The sequence below is a fragment of the Carcharodon carcharias genome, chromosome 6, assembly GCF_017639515.1.
Source record: "Carcharodon carcharias isolate sCarCar2 chromosome 6, sCarCar2.pri, whole genome shotgun sequence".
NCBI lineage: Eukaryota > Metazoa > Chordata > Chondrichthyes > Lamniformes > Lamnidae > Carcharodon > Carcharodon carcharias.
In genome coordinates, this window is record NC_054472.1 from 139,638,097 (window position 1) to 139,655,236 (window position 17,140).

Genomic DNA, 17,140 nt, shown 5'->3' on the forward strand with positions numbered 1-17,140 from the left:
CCCGCCCCCAATCATTTCTATCTATATAACCGCTACCGCACACTGGACTATGCACATTAAAATCCCCGCACCATATAATAAGTTTTTGACACTTGATATTAAGACTTAGAACCAGAGAAAAGTTACAGCCCAGGAGGCCATTCAGCCTATCTTGTCTAAGCCAGCCTGGGCACACCCAGGTGCCCTTTCTAATCCCACCTTCCTGCACCCTGTCCATAGCCCTGCAACTTCTAATTCTTCAATAATAAGATCTTTAAAAGAAACATAGAAATTAATCCAAAGAAAAAGCTTTCAACAACATTGTGCTCTAGATGAGTATCTAAATTAATACTTCTATAATTTATTGAAGTTCTAAAAAAAAAATGCACATCCCCCACAGTCCTATCCTTCCAACTGCCACATATCCCTGGATCACGATTTTAACCAAGTTTCTTGCATACATATAATATCTGGCTTTTCAATTAAATCAGCTAAAAAATGTTTAAATTCTTGACCATTTGCAATAAAACTTTTGGCATTCCATTGTAATATTAAAAAAATCCCATCACAAAATCAACTAACCCAAGAATCAAGAAGGTTGTATTATATTATCCAACAGGAGCACCTCACTTATTTTCTCAAGAGACATACCACAAACATCCAGGTACTTCTCAGCTGCCTTAACAATAGTCTTCATTTTCTCGTTGTGCTTTGAGTTTGTGCAGTACAATTTATTACTTCAAGAAAGGTCAAGAAATTAACTTTACTGACCACCAAAATATCAGATGATCTTGAAACCTTATTCTGAGTCACAACCAAAGGTTCTGTTACATTCCCTCCCAACTCTCCCAAAATACTTGTGTCTCCTACCACCTCCCTCCTGTTTTCATCATCTCTGCATAAGTCATCTTACCACCACCACCCCCCCAATCCTCAATTTTTGTACCTCCCACACTTTAATATTTTCCTCACACCCACCATAAGCAGCACTATGTTTACCCCATAGGTACAACACTTAACCTTCACTCCTTCCCCACATTTCCCATAATCGTGAGCTCCTCCACATCTTTTTACCTCTACACACAGCCATTACATGACCAACCCTCTGACAACTAAGACAGTGCAATGGAGGAGGAATGTCTAGTCTCACTGAAGAACTCAAATACCCCAAGAACACCTTTTCAGGCAGCACTTCTCCTTCAAAGATCAAAATAACCAAAGTACTCTCACTCCATTCCTCATGCTCTGAATACATTTAACTCCCAATACTTACCCACCCCAAAACATAGTCATCACATCTTCCACACCAATATCAAAATTCACCCTAGAGATCACTCTTTATATAATTTTCCAGTCTCCCAGAATGAAGTTCTCCATTTAATTTTTAAAGCCTTATTCTTTTGCTGAAAATCTTTCAAAAAAATTACCATTCAATAAATTATTGGAAAACTTAATATCTCCTATTTCATTCTTAAGGAAAGTTGCCACCTTAACCAGATCAATTTTAGTCAAAACTTGATCTTTAGATGTACTTTTAAGGATGCCCTCAAACTCTTCTATCCCTTCTGTTCTCCTTTCTTTCCTAGAAGAATCCATATCAGAATCTGTAAATGTCTTACTATCTTTCTTAATTCATTTCTTATTTCTGAGCTTTAGTCCATTTTCCACCTATCACTTCCTCCTCACTGCTGGTGAAAACATCATCCCCATCACCTCCCTCCATTACATTGCCCCTTCCAGCAACTGCAGCCACCAGGGTGCAAAGAATTGCCTCCAAAGTCACAATCTCAGACACCTTGTCACACCTGTTTTCCTTCATATACACCAAGTTAAGTACTTAGCTTGTTAACTTACAATTACCCACTTAAACACTCCTTGACAGTTAACTGTTTCCTTCCCTAACAATTAGAATATTGCCTTGGCATACTTCTCTCCTATAGTGTAATACAGGCCATATTTTTCAGAATTATGAGTACTTTAGTTGTCAAAGTGGGTTCTGGAGATAATAACTACTAGTGCAGGTACCATGATGCAAAGTAACTTGCAAAATGTGATAAAGTACACACAATTATGTTGCTTTAATTCTCTATTTAAATGGATTTGAATTTATTTTGAAACAATCTAGATTCTTTGGTATATGGTAACTGTAACTCTAAACCTCACAGGATGAAATGGTCTCTTTCAAAGTTGAGGACTCATTTTCTTTCTATTTGCTTCCAACCACAGATTAATTATGCTATAGTGAAGGATCTCAGTGGAGACAACCATTTCTTCAGCATTGATTTTGAAACAGGAGTGATATTCACACAGACATCCTTTGACAGAGAGGTGAAAGGGTCCTACCTGATAGAGGTTCAATCTCAAGACAACTCCGAGTCTGCTAGGCCTGGCATGCATGGACAGCCCAACACAGGTATAGACCTCAGAATTATCATCTCTTCAAAAAAAAACAAGAAAATAAGTGAATGTGTTTGTCCGCGTATAATCATGAACATTGTTTGGACATTTAATTGGCTAAGGTTAGTTTCAAATTATGCAACAAATAAAATATCATCAATTGTGATGTGTTCTTACCACTGAATTAGGTCACACATTTACATTGTACTGTATTAACTCTTTAAAGTGAGTATACATTTCTTTTTCTGTTTACAGACACAGCATATGTGAGGATTTTTGTCAGTGATGTGAATGACAATGCACCAGTCTTCCCACAGGAAACTTATGCAACAAGCGTAGATGAGGACAAGGATGTTGGGTTTGTTGTTATTACAGTTTCTGCAAATGATGGAGATGAAGGTGTGTCTTTGCGTATTCTTTCACATGTGATTTCACAGCAAAAAGGTGCTTACAATTGGTCTTGGTGTGCTTGAGTAAAATCAGTCAAGAGTTATGTTGCTGATTGCTGTCTGGTGACCCGCATTAGAAAATAGGTAAAGTGGGCAAGAACAGGTTGATAAAAGCAAAATACTGTGGATGCTGGAAATCTGAAACAAAACCAGAAAATGCTGGAAAACCTCAGCGGGTCTAACAGCATCTGTGGAGAGAAAGAAATGTTAACGTTTCGAGTCTGTATAACTATTTTACAGAACAGGTTAAATCTTGCCTATAACAAACACTCTCCCCACCACCTGCACATACAGTCAAATAAGTGGCTGCTATTCACTATGTGGATTCACACATGAACAATAGCTGTTGATGCTGGTGCCTATAAAACTATATATTCCCATTCTTGAGTTTTTTTTTAGGAAAAGCAGAGAATATTGGTGAGTAGGATTTTAAAATAAACTAAGGGACAGTGGGTATTGTTGCATCAACAAATTAATCTTTAATGATCTCTTAAAGAAGTTTGATTCCACCATATGGCGAAGCTGCAACAGTGCAAGTGTGCAAAAGGATTCCCAGTTCATCATTTGCTGATCATGAATAAATTGATTAGTTACAAATCTTCTACACAGTAATCAATGTCAGAAGGTCAGAGCACTGGGATAAACAGTCTGGAGAGAAATTGAAGATGACTGCATCAACAATTACCTACAATGCGTTATAGGTTGTAAATAAATCTCATTCACCAATTTTGCCTGCGGGCCTCTCTCATATAAAATCAACCAGGACTTCCATCCTTATATTCAGAAGTTCGAATATAGATCATTTGCTAGGTTATAGGATACAGTATCTGTCACCACCTGTTTGTATCATAACAAGCTTCCCTGTGCAGTGCAGACATATCACATCCTGTCATAAGTGATGGGGATAATTAAGCTGTTAACAGGAGAAGAAGGTTGCATGAACATCCCATCCTCAATGATGGTGGAGCCCAGCATGAGTGCAAAAGACATGGCCGAAGCATTTGCAACCATCTTTAGTCAGAAGTGTTGAGTGGATAACCGATCTTGGCCTGCTTCCAAGGTGCCCACCATCACAGAGACCAACAGCTGTGCCCCTAGCCAAACTCTTCAAGTACAGCTACAACACTAGCATCTCTATTGGGTGAGGTGAGAGTGATTGCCCTTTACATCAAAGCAACATTTGACCGAGTTCAGCATCAAAAGGTCTGGTAAAATTGAAGTGATTGGGAATCAGGGAGAACACTCTCCACTGGTTGAAGTGCTACCTAGCACAAAGAAAGATGGTTGTGGTTGTTCGAGGCTAGTTATCTCAGTCCCAGTAAATGCTGCAGGAGCTCCTCAGGGTCATGACCTAGGCCCCAATCATATTCAGTTGCTTCATCAATGACCTTCCCACCATCATAAGTTCAGATGTGGGGATGTTCGCTGATATTTGCACAGCATTCAGTTCCATTTGCAATGCTTTAGACAATGAAACAGACTGTACCTATATGCAGCAAGACCTTGACAACGTCTAGGTTTGGGCCAAAACATAGTAAGTAACACTTGTGCCACAAAAGTGCCAGGCACTGACCATCTCCAACAACATAGAGCCTAACCACCTCCTCTTGGCACTTGCAGTCAGCAACATTGCTAAATCCCTTGCCATCAATATCCTGGGGGGATTCCAAAGACCTAAAATTTAAGTGAACCAGTTATATGAATACTGTATGTATAAGAGCAGGTCAGAGGCTGGGGATTCTGTGGTAAGTAACTCACCTCCTGATTCCCCAAAGTCTGTCCACCATCCAAAAGACACAAGTCAGGAGTGTGATGGAATACTTTCCACTTGCCTGGATGAGCGCAGCTCCAACAATACTCAAGAAGCTCAACACCATCCAGGATAAAGCAACCCCTTTGTCTGGCATCCCATCCACCATCTTAACCATTCACTCCCTCCACCACTGATGCATAGAGGCTGCAGTGTGTTTCAGCTACAAGATGCACTGCAGTAACTTTCCAAGACTTCCTTAACAGCACCTTCCAAACCCATGACCTCTACCACCAAGCAGGACAGGGGCAACAAGCACATGAGAGCACCACCGTCTCCGAGTTCCCCTCCAGGTATCATCTTGACTTGGAACTACATCACCATTGCTTCGAAACGTCAACTCTTTTCTTCTCCGCCGATGCTGCCAGACCTGCTGAGTTTTTCCAGGTAATTCTGTTTTTGTTTTTGTTTTGGATTTCCAGCTTCCGCAGTTATTTTGTTTTTATCACCATTGCTTCATTGTCATTGGGTCAAATTCCTGGAATCCCTTCCTTAAAGCACTGTGGGAGTGCCTTCACCATAAGGATTGCAGCATTTCAAGAGGGTGGCTCACCACCACCACCATCTTATTAGGGATGGACAATAAATGCTGGCCTTGTCAGATACACTCACATCCCCTGAAACATTAAAAAGTCTTGCATATAACATACATTTTCTGTATCACTTTCCTCTTACACTTTAGCCATCACTTTTCTACAGTGCAAGCCTAAAATGTGTTTGTTTTACACTTGACCTTGCCTTTGTTTAATTATTTTTCTTCTGCTAATACACTCATGATTTGCTCTGATTTCGAGTTCTCCCAACTCTGAAATTCCAGGTGTGATAGTGGTGTTGTCATCCAACTGTGGTTGAGAAAAGGCAGATCACAGGAACTTCTTATGAAATGTTTTATGCCATCTTTAACTGAAACATCTCCCCATATTCCTCATCTTAAGCTGGGAACACATTGGGCTGGATTTGTTAGCTCCCCCTGCCATTGACTTTGAAGAAAAGGAGGGGAGGGGGCACATTAAATCAAGCGGGCAGCCTGCCCACTACTTACCCACCCACTGCTGCCCACACTACAATTTTAAATTAAAACCAGTGGGCGGGAGAGGCCTGAACCAAGAGCCAGCCTGGCAGGTTTTCTTGCGCAGACTGGTGGTGGGCAAATGGGAGGGCAGTCGATCCTTAACTGGCCTCCTAGGCCAATCGAAAGGCCTCACCCAAGGTGTAACCCCTTCCCTCCCCCCATAGCCTCTCAAACCCTGTCCCCCAAACCCCTCTTGACAACCTCCTCTCCAACACCCAGACACTGATAAAGTTCTGATCCGTCTCTGAAAACCTCCACTGCTCACTGTGTGCTGCCGATACTTGACAGCCTCTGTCCTCTGAGGGGCAGGAATTTCGCCTCCAGCCTATTATCAGCCATGAAATGGCTCCGGGGCAGCTGTTCTTCCCCTGGGTTCCAGCCTGACTTTTTAGCCCAGGCGGGAGAGCTGGGAACACCGCACTGCATATAATTCAGCCCATTCTGTCTTCGATCATTAACTAACCTGTGCTAGAGTTTCTCATCAAAATTGATTAAAACATGTAAAAGCTGCGTAAATCACATTTTAAAATCACCAGGCTGGATTTTGTCACCAGCTTTGGAGCCTCCGACATCGGGACCAAATGCTTTTGTAGGCAGTGACACTGGTGGAGCAAAGTGCTGGAAGGAATCTGCCTCCATGCACTCTGTCCTATCAAGGATGACAGGCAGGCTCCCAATGCTGCTGCCAACAATCAAAGGGAGAGGTGAGCGCTGATGAAACAGGCCAGAGAACGCAAGGGCACCTCAAAGTGGATGGACCTTCTCTAGCCTACTTATCAGTCATCATATATCAGTGACATAGCCCAGTAGGTCAATAGGGGTAAAGGAGAAATTCCTCCAATGGATTGGTCTAGGCCAAAATTGTAGCCTTTCATGAATGCTGCCCTCTCTTTGCAACTTGGAGGTACTCCAGTTCTGGTGGCCCCCCCCACCCTGGCCTGCCAAGAAGATAGGCAGCCTCCAATCTTAGCAGGGAGTGGCTCCTCCAGTGGTCAAATTTCATTAAAACTGCAAAATTGCCCTTAATTATGGTCTTAACAATTGTAATTGGCCGTCTGTCTCCTTGGATTGGGCAGCCAGTCCGCTTCCCAGTCTGCAATAGGAAAGTTCCCTAGCATCCGAATTGGGCCAGAATTGACCAGGAAAATAGTGACTCCCCCTATTTTTCCCTGTCACTCCCATTTCTATGCCCCCCTGGTGGGAAAAAAAACAGTAAAAACTGGGAAGTATGAGTACTGGTCTGAACTGGTGTTCCATTTTAAGGTATGCCAGACCAGTTTGGATCAGTACCCTTGTTTTCCAATTTCTACTGTTTTTTCCTTCTGGGGGTGAGATGCTGGGCGTAGGGTGGGGTGGGGTGGGGTGGGGGTGGGGGTTGGGGGGCAGCGGGGGCAGAAAACTCAGCCTATAGCAATGTTCTAGGCATAGCCGTAAAGTTAATGTAATATAGTATTTACCCAAGATTCACTTGTTGTGAATGCTGTGAATTTTAGCTTGTTTAAATATTCTTTAGATAAGGAAAATGGTGATTTAACGATGAAGTGTATTGTTGCATAATAGAGGGAAAGCATATGTGAAAATTAGAGCACGTCAAAAAGAAAATCCTGATAAAATTACTACATCATAACAAGTTAACAAATTTAATGGAAGCTTGCATTTCTTTGTCTTCATTTCACTTCAGGGGCAAATGCTAAACTGAGGTATCAGATCACCTCAGGAAATGTTAAAGGAATGTTCGATGTAGAGCCAGAAGTTGGAACAATCTTTATTGCTCAGCGGCTAAATTATGAACAGGAACAATACTATGAACTGAGGCTTGTGGCTTCAGATGGAAAGTGGGAAAACCAAACATTAGTGACTGTCAATGTCATCAACAAGAATGATGAGGCACCGATCTTTACAAAGAATGAATATCATGACAGTGTTATGGAGGAACTCTTTGACCTGCCAGTTTTTGTTCTACAGGTGTGTCAATTTTTGCATAAACATATAATTTTTAAAAATTACAACAATATTAAGTGAAGGTTATTTTATTTTTAAGAAGTGGCCCATGGAGATGGATGATGTGGTGGGTTAAAATGCCGTCCTTCCATCTTTGTGAGTCCTAATTTGAACTTAGCTGCAGTTCATGAAATAAAAAATCTTGTCTGTCTGTCAGGCTTCTCCATTTTCTCTCCCTCTATCTCTGCTTTTCCATCTCCTACATACATGCACGCATACACTGTCCCTCATGCTGCCAAAATGAAATGAGGAACATTAGTTTTGTTGCCAGTGGACAATTCAACAGAAAATTGGACTAATAGGAAAAAGAATCAGAAAATCCTTCAGGAGAATAGAGAGAGTAATGGGCAGAATAATAAAACAAAAGGCATAGATAGGGTAGACAGGAAAGAACTTTTCCCCTTGGTGGAAGTATCAATAACCAGGGGCCAAAGATTTAAGGTAAGGGGCATGAAATTTTGGAGGGGATGTGAGGAAGAATTTTTTCACCCAGAGGGTGGTGGGAATCTGGAACTCACTGCCTGAAAAGGTGGTAGAGGCAGAAACCCTCTTAACATTTAAGAAGTATTTGGATGTGCACTTGCGATACTATGGCGTACAAGGCTATGGGTCTAGTGCTGGAAAATGGGATTAGAATAGTTAGGTACTTGTTTGACCGGCGCAGACTCGATGACCGAAGGGCCTTTCTCTGTGCTGTAGACCTCTATGACTCCATGGGCAGAATTTTGTCCTTAATGGGCGGGCAGGTCCCACTGGCTCAGCGGCGGGCGGGCAGCCAATCATCGCCACCAAAACAGGCCCCGCTGCCATTTTAAGTGGGCGGGCCACCCAACGGGAAGCGCTATACACTTCCAGTGCTGCCGGGGGCGGATTCCCCAACTGTCAGAGTGTGCACATCTCCCTGAGACTAAGTGCTGCTTCAGGGAGATCGCTGAAAGTTTTTGAAAGTGTAAAAATACAAAAATAAAAAAATTATTAACATGTCCCCCTCATGTGACAATGTCATACGAGATGGGACATGTTAATAAAAATCACAGAAACTTTATTAAAGATTTTTAAAACTGACATGAAACCTCATCCTGCCAGTGGAGGTTTCATGATTTTTCAAAAGCCCACTGGGGCTCCTGGCCTGCCCACCAACCAACCTTAAGGTTGGACAGGCAGGGCCTTTAATTGATTTAACTACCCTGTCAATGGCCTCAATTGGCCTTTAACAGATCGGCGGGCGGACAGCTGATCTCGCTGTGCCCCTGTCTTCCCAAATATTTAAATGAGGCAGGGTGACATCGTGGGTTCCTCCCAACGTCATCCCGCATAATTTTCGCATCGGCGAGCGGGCCCTGCTCCCAACCCGCCGACGGAAAAATTCTGCCCCATGACTCTAAGTAGGCTCAGGACAAACAGTAGGCACAAGATAGCAAATACTCTGATTATTTTCTTCCAAATGTTCACAAGGGAAGACCTGAACAGCATCCCCTCATCAAATGAAGATAGTATAATTAAAATCAATAACAAATATGAATGAGAGGAGTGTTCTTGACGGGGTTGGGATAAATGTGATCAAAGTGAATAAATGTTGAGGGATTGTTTTTATTGTAAAATGCTGAGAGAGACTAGGAACAAAATTGAGGCAGTGGCAAAACTTCAAGAGGGAGCAACTGGAGATTGGGTATTGTCTTATTTAAGCTGAGTAATGAAGTAGACATAGGTAACTACAAACTTGTTAGCTTTGCTTCAATCCTGTTTAACCTGAACAACAAGGGACAGACATTGGACAAAGCTAACGTGGTGAATATGTCAAAAGCTGTAGAAAGGTAAAGAATGAATGATTCGCCACAATCACAGTTACAGTGTCATTCATGACTTTGGTTAGGGGCATTTTGGTGCTCGGGAGGGGTGGAAAACCAACTGGAGGGATTCAAGTAAGTTACAGAGGAGATGGGCATGAAGCTGGAATGCAACAATATGGAGAAGAAAGAGAAATTGAAAATGTAGTGTTGGTTAGTGAAGACAGAGAATCAGGACTGAATAACACTACTTGGTACTTTGGTTGTATATGTAGATTGTCTACCCAGTATGACCTAACAAGAGGTAAAACATAACTTTTAAAATGTAAGCAACAAAAGAGCATGACCTCATGTCCTACCAAATTAAAATTCTCCCCATCTTTCCCTTTGTGCTTTTGGTGGTGCTTTTAAAATTGTGCCTTCTCGTTACCAACTTAACAACAATCAGAAATCGTTTTTTCTTTTATTATCTTATTCAAACCCTTCATATTCTTTGAGTACTTTTTATGTGATCTACTATTGACCTTTGGTATGTTGTAAAAAGAGCTTCATTTTCTCTAGTCTGGTATTACCAGAGAATCTGTCTTCACCTACTCCATGGTCTTTACATCCATGAGTAAATCCAAAACATCTATTTAACAGCCAGATAACCAACGATTTATGAAGGTTTAATAATACCTCTTTGTTTTAGTTCACCATGCTGTGACTTATAAAATACAGAATCCATGTAAATGTAATCACGATCTAACTTAAATGTTGTTTTCCACTAATTCAAATGTATGTGGCCCTGCACTTACTTAATTTAAACTAATAAATATAGGGCCAATTAGTTGTTAATTTCCAATAAGTAAAATTGATCAGGAAGACTAATTTTAGGAACCCCATCAGTACCACAGTTTGTCACACACAATTCAACTATGCATTAAAGGAACAGTACAATAAATTTGCAAAACAAACTAAGCTCTGATGTTGAGGGAGCTGTCTGTATGATGAGATTGTTGTGGGCTTATTAAAGTTAAAGCTGATATTTAAATTATGTGAAGATAGAACATTTATGATTTTTTTAAAAAATGCTCCAGAGACTTTTAAAAATGCCAGTGACTGATTATTTTGGGTCCTATGAAGAAAATGACAGAAAATATGGAGCCAATGAGGAATCAATGAAGGTGTTAACATAAATGGGGTGCAAAATTATTTCTAGTCACTGGTGACAGTATAATGTTTTAGAAGTTAAATCAAAAGTATTGAAAACAGCTAACTGTTTGAAAGACTACAACCAGTAGAGGCATTTAAATTCACATTCACAGTTCCCCACCTAGTGATTTTACAGCGCTTCCATTATGAAGCACTGAGCAAAGATCAGATGTTTCTATACAGAAGCGAAACAAAATCAATGAATGAATTATATCTCACGCATGCCCTAGTAAGTCGGCTGGTTTTGGCAGGAGCTCAGAGTAATATGTCAGCTTGCCCTTTCGTGGTGATGTGTGGTGAGGAAGACCTTGAGGAAAAGAAATTGGAAAAAATAAAATGAACAAAATCACTTTGACATTGAAAAAAAATGTTTTCCATATTTTGACAGTTCACCTTCTTCAGGAGTTAATGCATAAAATGGGAAGCAAGGATCTGGGCTACTTCAACTTCTTCTGTCACCAGTGTTTACATAGTACAGATAGAGTATCCTTTATCTGTAAATCCAAAAACCGAACACATCCAAAAACCACACTTCTTTGAGAGGTCTAGTTGTTTGTCTACACTGTTTACCTTGCAATTTTTGTGGTGAACATGTCAAAAAGAAACAAAAACAAAAATACCTGGAAAAACTCAGCAGGTCTGTCAGCATCTGTGGAGAGGAATACAGTTGACGTTTCGAGTCCGTATGACTCTTCATCAGAACTAGGGAAATAGAGAAATGAGGTGAAATGTAAGCTGGTAGAGGGGGTGTGGGACAGGTAGAGCTGGGTAGGGGGCCAGTGATAGGTGGAGGCAAAGAAGAGATTGCCAAAGATGTCATAGACAAAAGGACAAAGGGGTGTTGACGGTGGTGATATTATCTAAGGAATGTGCTAATGGGGACAATAAGGGTAGCAAGCAGGACGAGCAAGGGGCAGATGGCCCTAGTGGGTGTGGGGTGGGGGGAAGGGATTGAAATGGGCTAAAAGGTGGAGATAAAACAATAGATCAAAATAAATTTAAAAATAGGTGGGAAAAGAAAAATATATATTTTTTTAACTTATAAATTATTGGAAAAAGGAGGATCAGAAAGAAGGTGGGGATGGAGGAGAGAGTTCATGATCTGAAATTGTTGAACTCAATATTAAGTCCAGAAGGCTGCAAAGTGCCTAGTCGGAAGATGAGGTGCTGTTCCTCCAGTTTGCATTGAGCTTCACTGGAACATTGCTGCAGGCCAAGGATGGACATGTGGGCATGAGAGCAGGGTGGTGTGTCAAAATGGCAAGCGACAGACCAAAGGTGTTCCGCAAAGCAGTCACCCAGTCTGAGTTTGGTCTCTCCAATGTAGAGGAGACCGTACTGGGAGCAGCGAATGCAGTAGACTAAATTAAGGGAGGTGCAAGGGAAGTGCTGCTTCACTTGAAAGGAGTGTTTGGACCATTGGATGGTGAGGATGAGGGAAGTAAAGGGGCAGGTGTTGCTCCTTCTCTGATTGCATGGAAAGGTGCCCTGGGAGGAGGTTGAGGTGTAGGGGGTGATGGAGGAGTGGACCAGGGTGTCCCGGAGAGAAGGATCCCTGTGGAAAGCCGCCAGGGGGTGAAGGGAAGATGTGTTTGATGGTGGCATCATGCTGGAGTTGGTAGAAATGATGGAGGATGATCCTTTGAACTCGGAGGCTGGTGGGGTGATAAGTGAGCACAAGGGGGACCCTATCATGGTCTGGGAGGGAGAAGAAGGTGTGAGGGCGAATGTGCGGGAGATGGGCCGGACACATTTTGGGGCCCTGTCAACCACCGTGGGTGGAAAACCTTGGTTAAGGAAGAAGGAAGACATGTCAGAGGAACTGTTTTGGGAAGTGGCATCATCAGAACAGATGCGACAAAGGTGAAGGAACTGAGAGAAAATTTTCCAGTTACCTGTTTTTATATTCAGTGATATGTCTTACTTTTCTAGCCATTTTATTTGTTTTAGACTATAGCCAGCCTAGGCTTAGGCTATTGTAAGTTTATATGTGGTATCCAAAAACCAAAATTATCTGAAATCCAAAATGCAATTGGCCCTGAGGGTTTTGGATAAAGGAAACTTGACTTGTACTACCCTGTACTTTAGTTAAAAGCATTATTGGATTTAATGAGATCTGGGGAAGGATGATTTCCTTCAAAGTCTTCATTGTACCATTCTTCCACTTCTGCAGGTTTCAGCTACTGACCCAGATCAGGAAGCAGACCAGAATGCCTTGCGTTATTCTCTCCATGGGCAAGGGGCTAACAGTGAATTTACCATTGATGAGCTCACTGGTAAAATCTACGCAAGAAAAAGATTAGACCGCGAGGAACGATCCATCTGGCGCTTCCTTGTTCTCGCCACTGACGAAAATGGTGAAGGACTCACTGGCTTTTCTGATGTAATTGTCGAGGTGCGTGATGTGAATGACAACCTGCCACTCTTTCTATGTGCTTCTGATGGCTGCTTCATTGGATATGTCCCAGAAAATTCCCCAGCAGACACATCTATTATGGAGATGATTGCAACAGACTTGGATGACCCCAAGATTGGGAAAAATGCAGTATTGACATATAGAATTATCCAGAATGTTCGAAATGAAATCAACCTCAACCTGTTTTCCATCAATTCTTCCACTGGCACTATATACACTGTGTTGGGTTCTCTGGACAGAGAGAAAGAAGACAGATATCTAGTTGTGATAGAAGCTCGAGATGGAGGTGGGTTGACAGGGACGGGGACAGCCACTATTTTAGTTACAGATGTGAACGATCATGCTCCAGTCTTCACACAAAGTCTCTTCAGAGCAAAGATTTCTGAAAATACTGAGATCAACAGTGAGATTCTTGTTGTATCTGCCACTGATGTTGATGAGGGAGAAAATGCCATAACGACTTTCAGTATCGTGGACGGCGACGAAGATCATAAATTTTTCATTGAAACAAATCAAGTCAAGAAGTGTGGCCTGATCAAGTTAAAGAAAAAGCTCGATTATGAGAAGTCTCATGAGAGAAGGTTCAATTTAACTATTAAAGCAGAAGATGTGGACTTTTTCAGCGTAGTCACCTGTATCATTGATGTGGAAGATTATAATGACCACACTCCAATCTTCTTTCCACAGTTTTATGAAGCTGATCCATTGCTGGAAGATGTCTTCATTGGTACTAGAGTTGTCCAGGTAACGGCAGTCGATTTGGATTCTGCTCAGAATGGAAAGTTTACCTACAACATCACAAGAGATTCAGATCCACTTGGGCAGTTTTCTGTGGATAGCAATGGATGGGTTACAATAGCCAGTGCTCTGGATCGTGAGTTAATGCCACAGCACCACCTGGTGGTGCTGGCCACTGACCTGGGAAATCCAGCTCTGACGGGCAGTGCAGCTGTCATTTTAACTGTCCATGATGTCAATGACAATGGGCCAGAATTTGAGGTTCCTTATACACCGATTGTCTGGGAAAACACAGCTGCACCCCAAGTAATCCAGTTAAATCGAACATCAAAGTTAATCTATGCTAAAGACAAAGATAGCCCAGTGAATGGAGCTCCCTTCTCATTCAACATACTAACTCAACACGGTAATACTTCTGGCTTTGCTTTGAAAGATTTTGGCAATGGCAGTGCTGGACTCACAGCTCTCCGTATGTTTGACAGAGAGGACCAAAAGATCTTTTACCTGCCGGTGATTATTACTGACAGTGGATTCCCGCCCATGAGTTCCACAAGTACTTTAACCGTCACCATTGGAGATGTGAATGACCATCCCCACTCAGCTGGTTGCATGGAATTTCTGGTTTATAATTACAATGGTAAGGCGTTACTCCATAAAGATGCAAAGTGATCTCCACAGAGGCATCATCCAACATTCTTACACAAGGTAGAGTTTATTAACCATTAGTGATACTCGGATGGGCTCCCTAAGAGGTACAGCTACTGTTTTTCTACTAAAGGGCTTTAATTGCCCTTTACAGCCAAAATATGCCTGAGTGAAGTATAAACACTGGCATGGACCTGATGGTCTAATGGCCTGAATCTGTACAGTAAATACTTTGTAATAAACAATGTGTAACTCAGGTTTATATAGGCCATACCTAACTTTCATTGTGTCCCTTAACATCAATGTTAAGTTCTTCATCCTTGTTGAAAATCCCTCCCCAGACTCTGCACATCAATCCTGATCACTATCTATATGTCCAGCTGTAATGTCTGCACCTGGGCATTGGCAGCAGGGACAGTTATGTTACAATTTTGTGACTACGCTCAAAAGTCCAGACCCAAACATTTGGATGAGATTCCAAAAGCTATGCAATAGGATCGCAGCATGAATTGGTGTCTTGAGGATAGAAGGGAAGGGTAATCAACCATATTCAATGAGAGACCACAGGTTTCTCTATTACAGAAAGAGAGACAAGTGTTATATAGCTTGAGGGGCACCACACCACATCAACCGTGGGGCAAGGCAAGGAGATAGCCTTCCTTGAACTATCACAGCCAGTATTGGGGTGAACCCACATCATTGGTGTCCTTATGCACCACACGTTAGCCATCTAGATAACTATGCCAACTGACCCACAAGGTGAGGAGAGATGAGCGAAGAAAATCAGAAAGAGAATTTTTTTGATTCTTTCATATGATGTGGGCATCAGTGGCAAGGCAAGCATTTATTGCCCATCCCTAATTACCCTTGAGATGCGACTGGTAAGCCCTCTTCTTGGACCGCTGCAGTCCATCTGGTTTGGTTTTTCTGTACTGTACAACTGAATGGCTTGCTAGACCATGTCAGAGACATGTGTAGGCCAGACCAGGAAAGGATGGTAGATTTCCTTTCCTAAAGGACATTAGTGAACCGGATGGGTTTTTACAACAATCGGCTGCAGTTTCATGGTCACCATTACTGAGACAAGTGTTCAATTCCAAATTTATTAATTAATTGAATTTATGTTCTACCAGCTGTCCAGCTGGGGTATCTGTGTCCCCAGAGTATTAGCCTGGCCCTCTGGATTACTTATTCAGTGACATTATCTACACGCCACCATCTCCCCTGAAATATTAAATAACCCAGTTTTCCAAGAAAGGTGGATGTCTAATGTCATGTCACTGATTCTGTGGTTAACTTGTATTTATTTTGTAGAGGTAACATTCCAAAGCTCTGGAAATTGAGAGATGATACATTAAATCTCTGAAAGCTAATCTTTTTGAAAGCTAACTTACCTAAGTTATGAATATATTTGTCTGTGATCTACCAAGAGTTGTTATTGTCGAACATAATTGGTCACTGAAGCATTGTGCTGTGTTGCTTATATTAGGTCTACTTGGTACCACTGAGTTAGGAAAGGTACAAGTCCCTGATCTGGATGACTGGGATGATAAAAGATACAGATTTGAAGGAACATCTCCAAGGTAAGCAAATCTGGAGAGTTTTGTGTGTACATGTGTGTGCATGTGTGCATGCTTGTATGTGTAGTCCTTGGCTAACCTATCAAGCACAGAAAAGAAATGAACAGTGAAAAATAGTAATGAAGTGAAATCACACTATGTGACATTACCATAAAAATATTTTGGTGCGCTCATATCCCACAGTGTCATTTCACACCACAAAAATGGGATTATGTCACTGTTAAACTTGTACTCTGTTTCCTTCTATGTCAGAAACCTGTTTGAGGACTTCTAAAATTATATTCTCAGACCAGAAGCCAGATGGGCACCCCTCCAGTTTTGAGCTGGAACTCCAGTTTTCAGGGTCTAGTAACTAAAATCTGAAGTATTGCTGTCCAATTTTCAACCATTGCATTTTACATATACTTGGTATATGAATGCGTCCATCTGCATCTCCATGAATTTGTGGTTTGGTGTATGCATAGTTCCATGCATGTGCAGGCAATGTTGCCTATGGCTTTGTATGTGTGTGGTTAACTCCTTCTAAGGCACCTATTTGATTTTAGATTGGACATTCCTATTTGGAAGTGAAGGGCATTCAGAATGACTCATGACACTTTTCCTAAAAGGGAATTGCCTAACCCTCACTTGCTGAAACTCTGTCAAACTGGGAACTCACCAAGTGATGACAATTGCATTCGACAATTTGGAAGCATAACCTGAGCTAATAAGTGCCAATCAGAATAGATAAGTGGGAGAATATATGTTGCTAAATTCTTCTGTTTTATTAATCAATTGTGCACATTTGTTTCAGGTACTTTGCCCTCAATGAAAATTCTGGTTTCCTGAGCATTGTTGAAGGTGCTCCCTCAGGAGTGTATAACTTCCAGGTCAAAGTTGCAGATGGCATCTGGCCAGATGTAATTTCAACAATAAAGGTAGTTGTCAAAGATTTGGAGGAAGATGCCATATATAATGCTGGCTCCCTTAGACTGACTGGTGAGCATCTAAACATTTCCTTATGGCATAGATTTGATTGAAATATTAATACAATTTCCTACACATTTCTAATGAATGAACAAATACCAGGAGA

The 17,140-nt window shown here is 41.6% G+C and overlaps 1 protein-coding gene across 1 annotated transcript in view; it reads left to right on the plus strand.

Annotated features, from left to right (window-relative positions):
• si:dkey-22o22.2 (neural-cadherin) overlaps window positions 1–17,140 on the plus strand; it is a 289,349-nt gene that overhangs the window by 222,253 nt on the left and 49,956 nt on the right. The window contains exons 15-20 of the mRNA XM_041189292.1: window positions 2,206–2,392; window positions 2,632–2,775; window positions 7,389–7,672; window positions 12,863–14,480; window positions 15,978–16,071; window positions 16,862–17,046. Of these exons, the coding sequence (XP_041045226.1) occupies window positions 2,206–2,392; window positions 2,632–2,775; window positions 7,389–7,672; window positions 12,863–14,480; window positions 15,978–16,071; window positions 16,862–17,046 (2,512 nt within the window). The remainder of the gene's footprint in view (window positions 1–2,205; window positions 2,393–2,631; window positions 2,776–7,388; window positions 7,673–12,862; window positions 14,481–15,977; window positions 16,072–16,861; window positions 17,047–17,140) is intronic.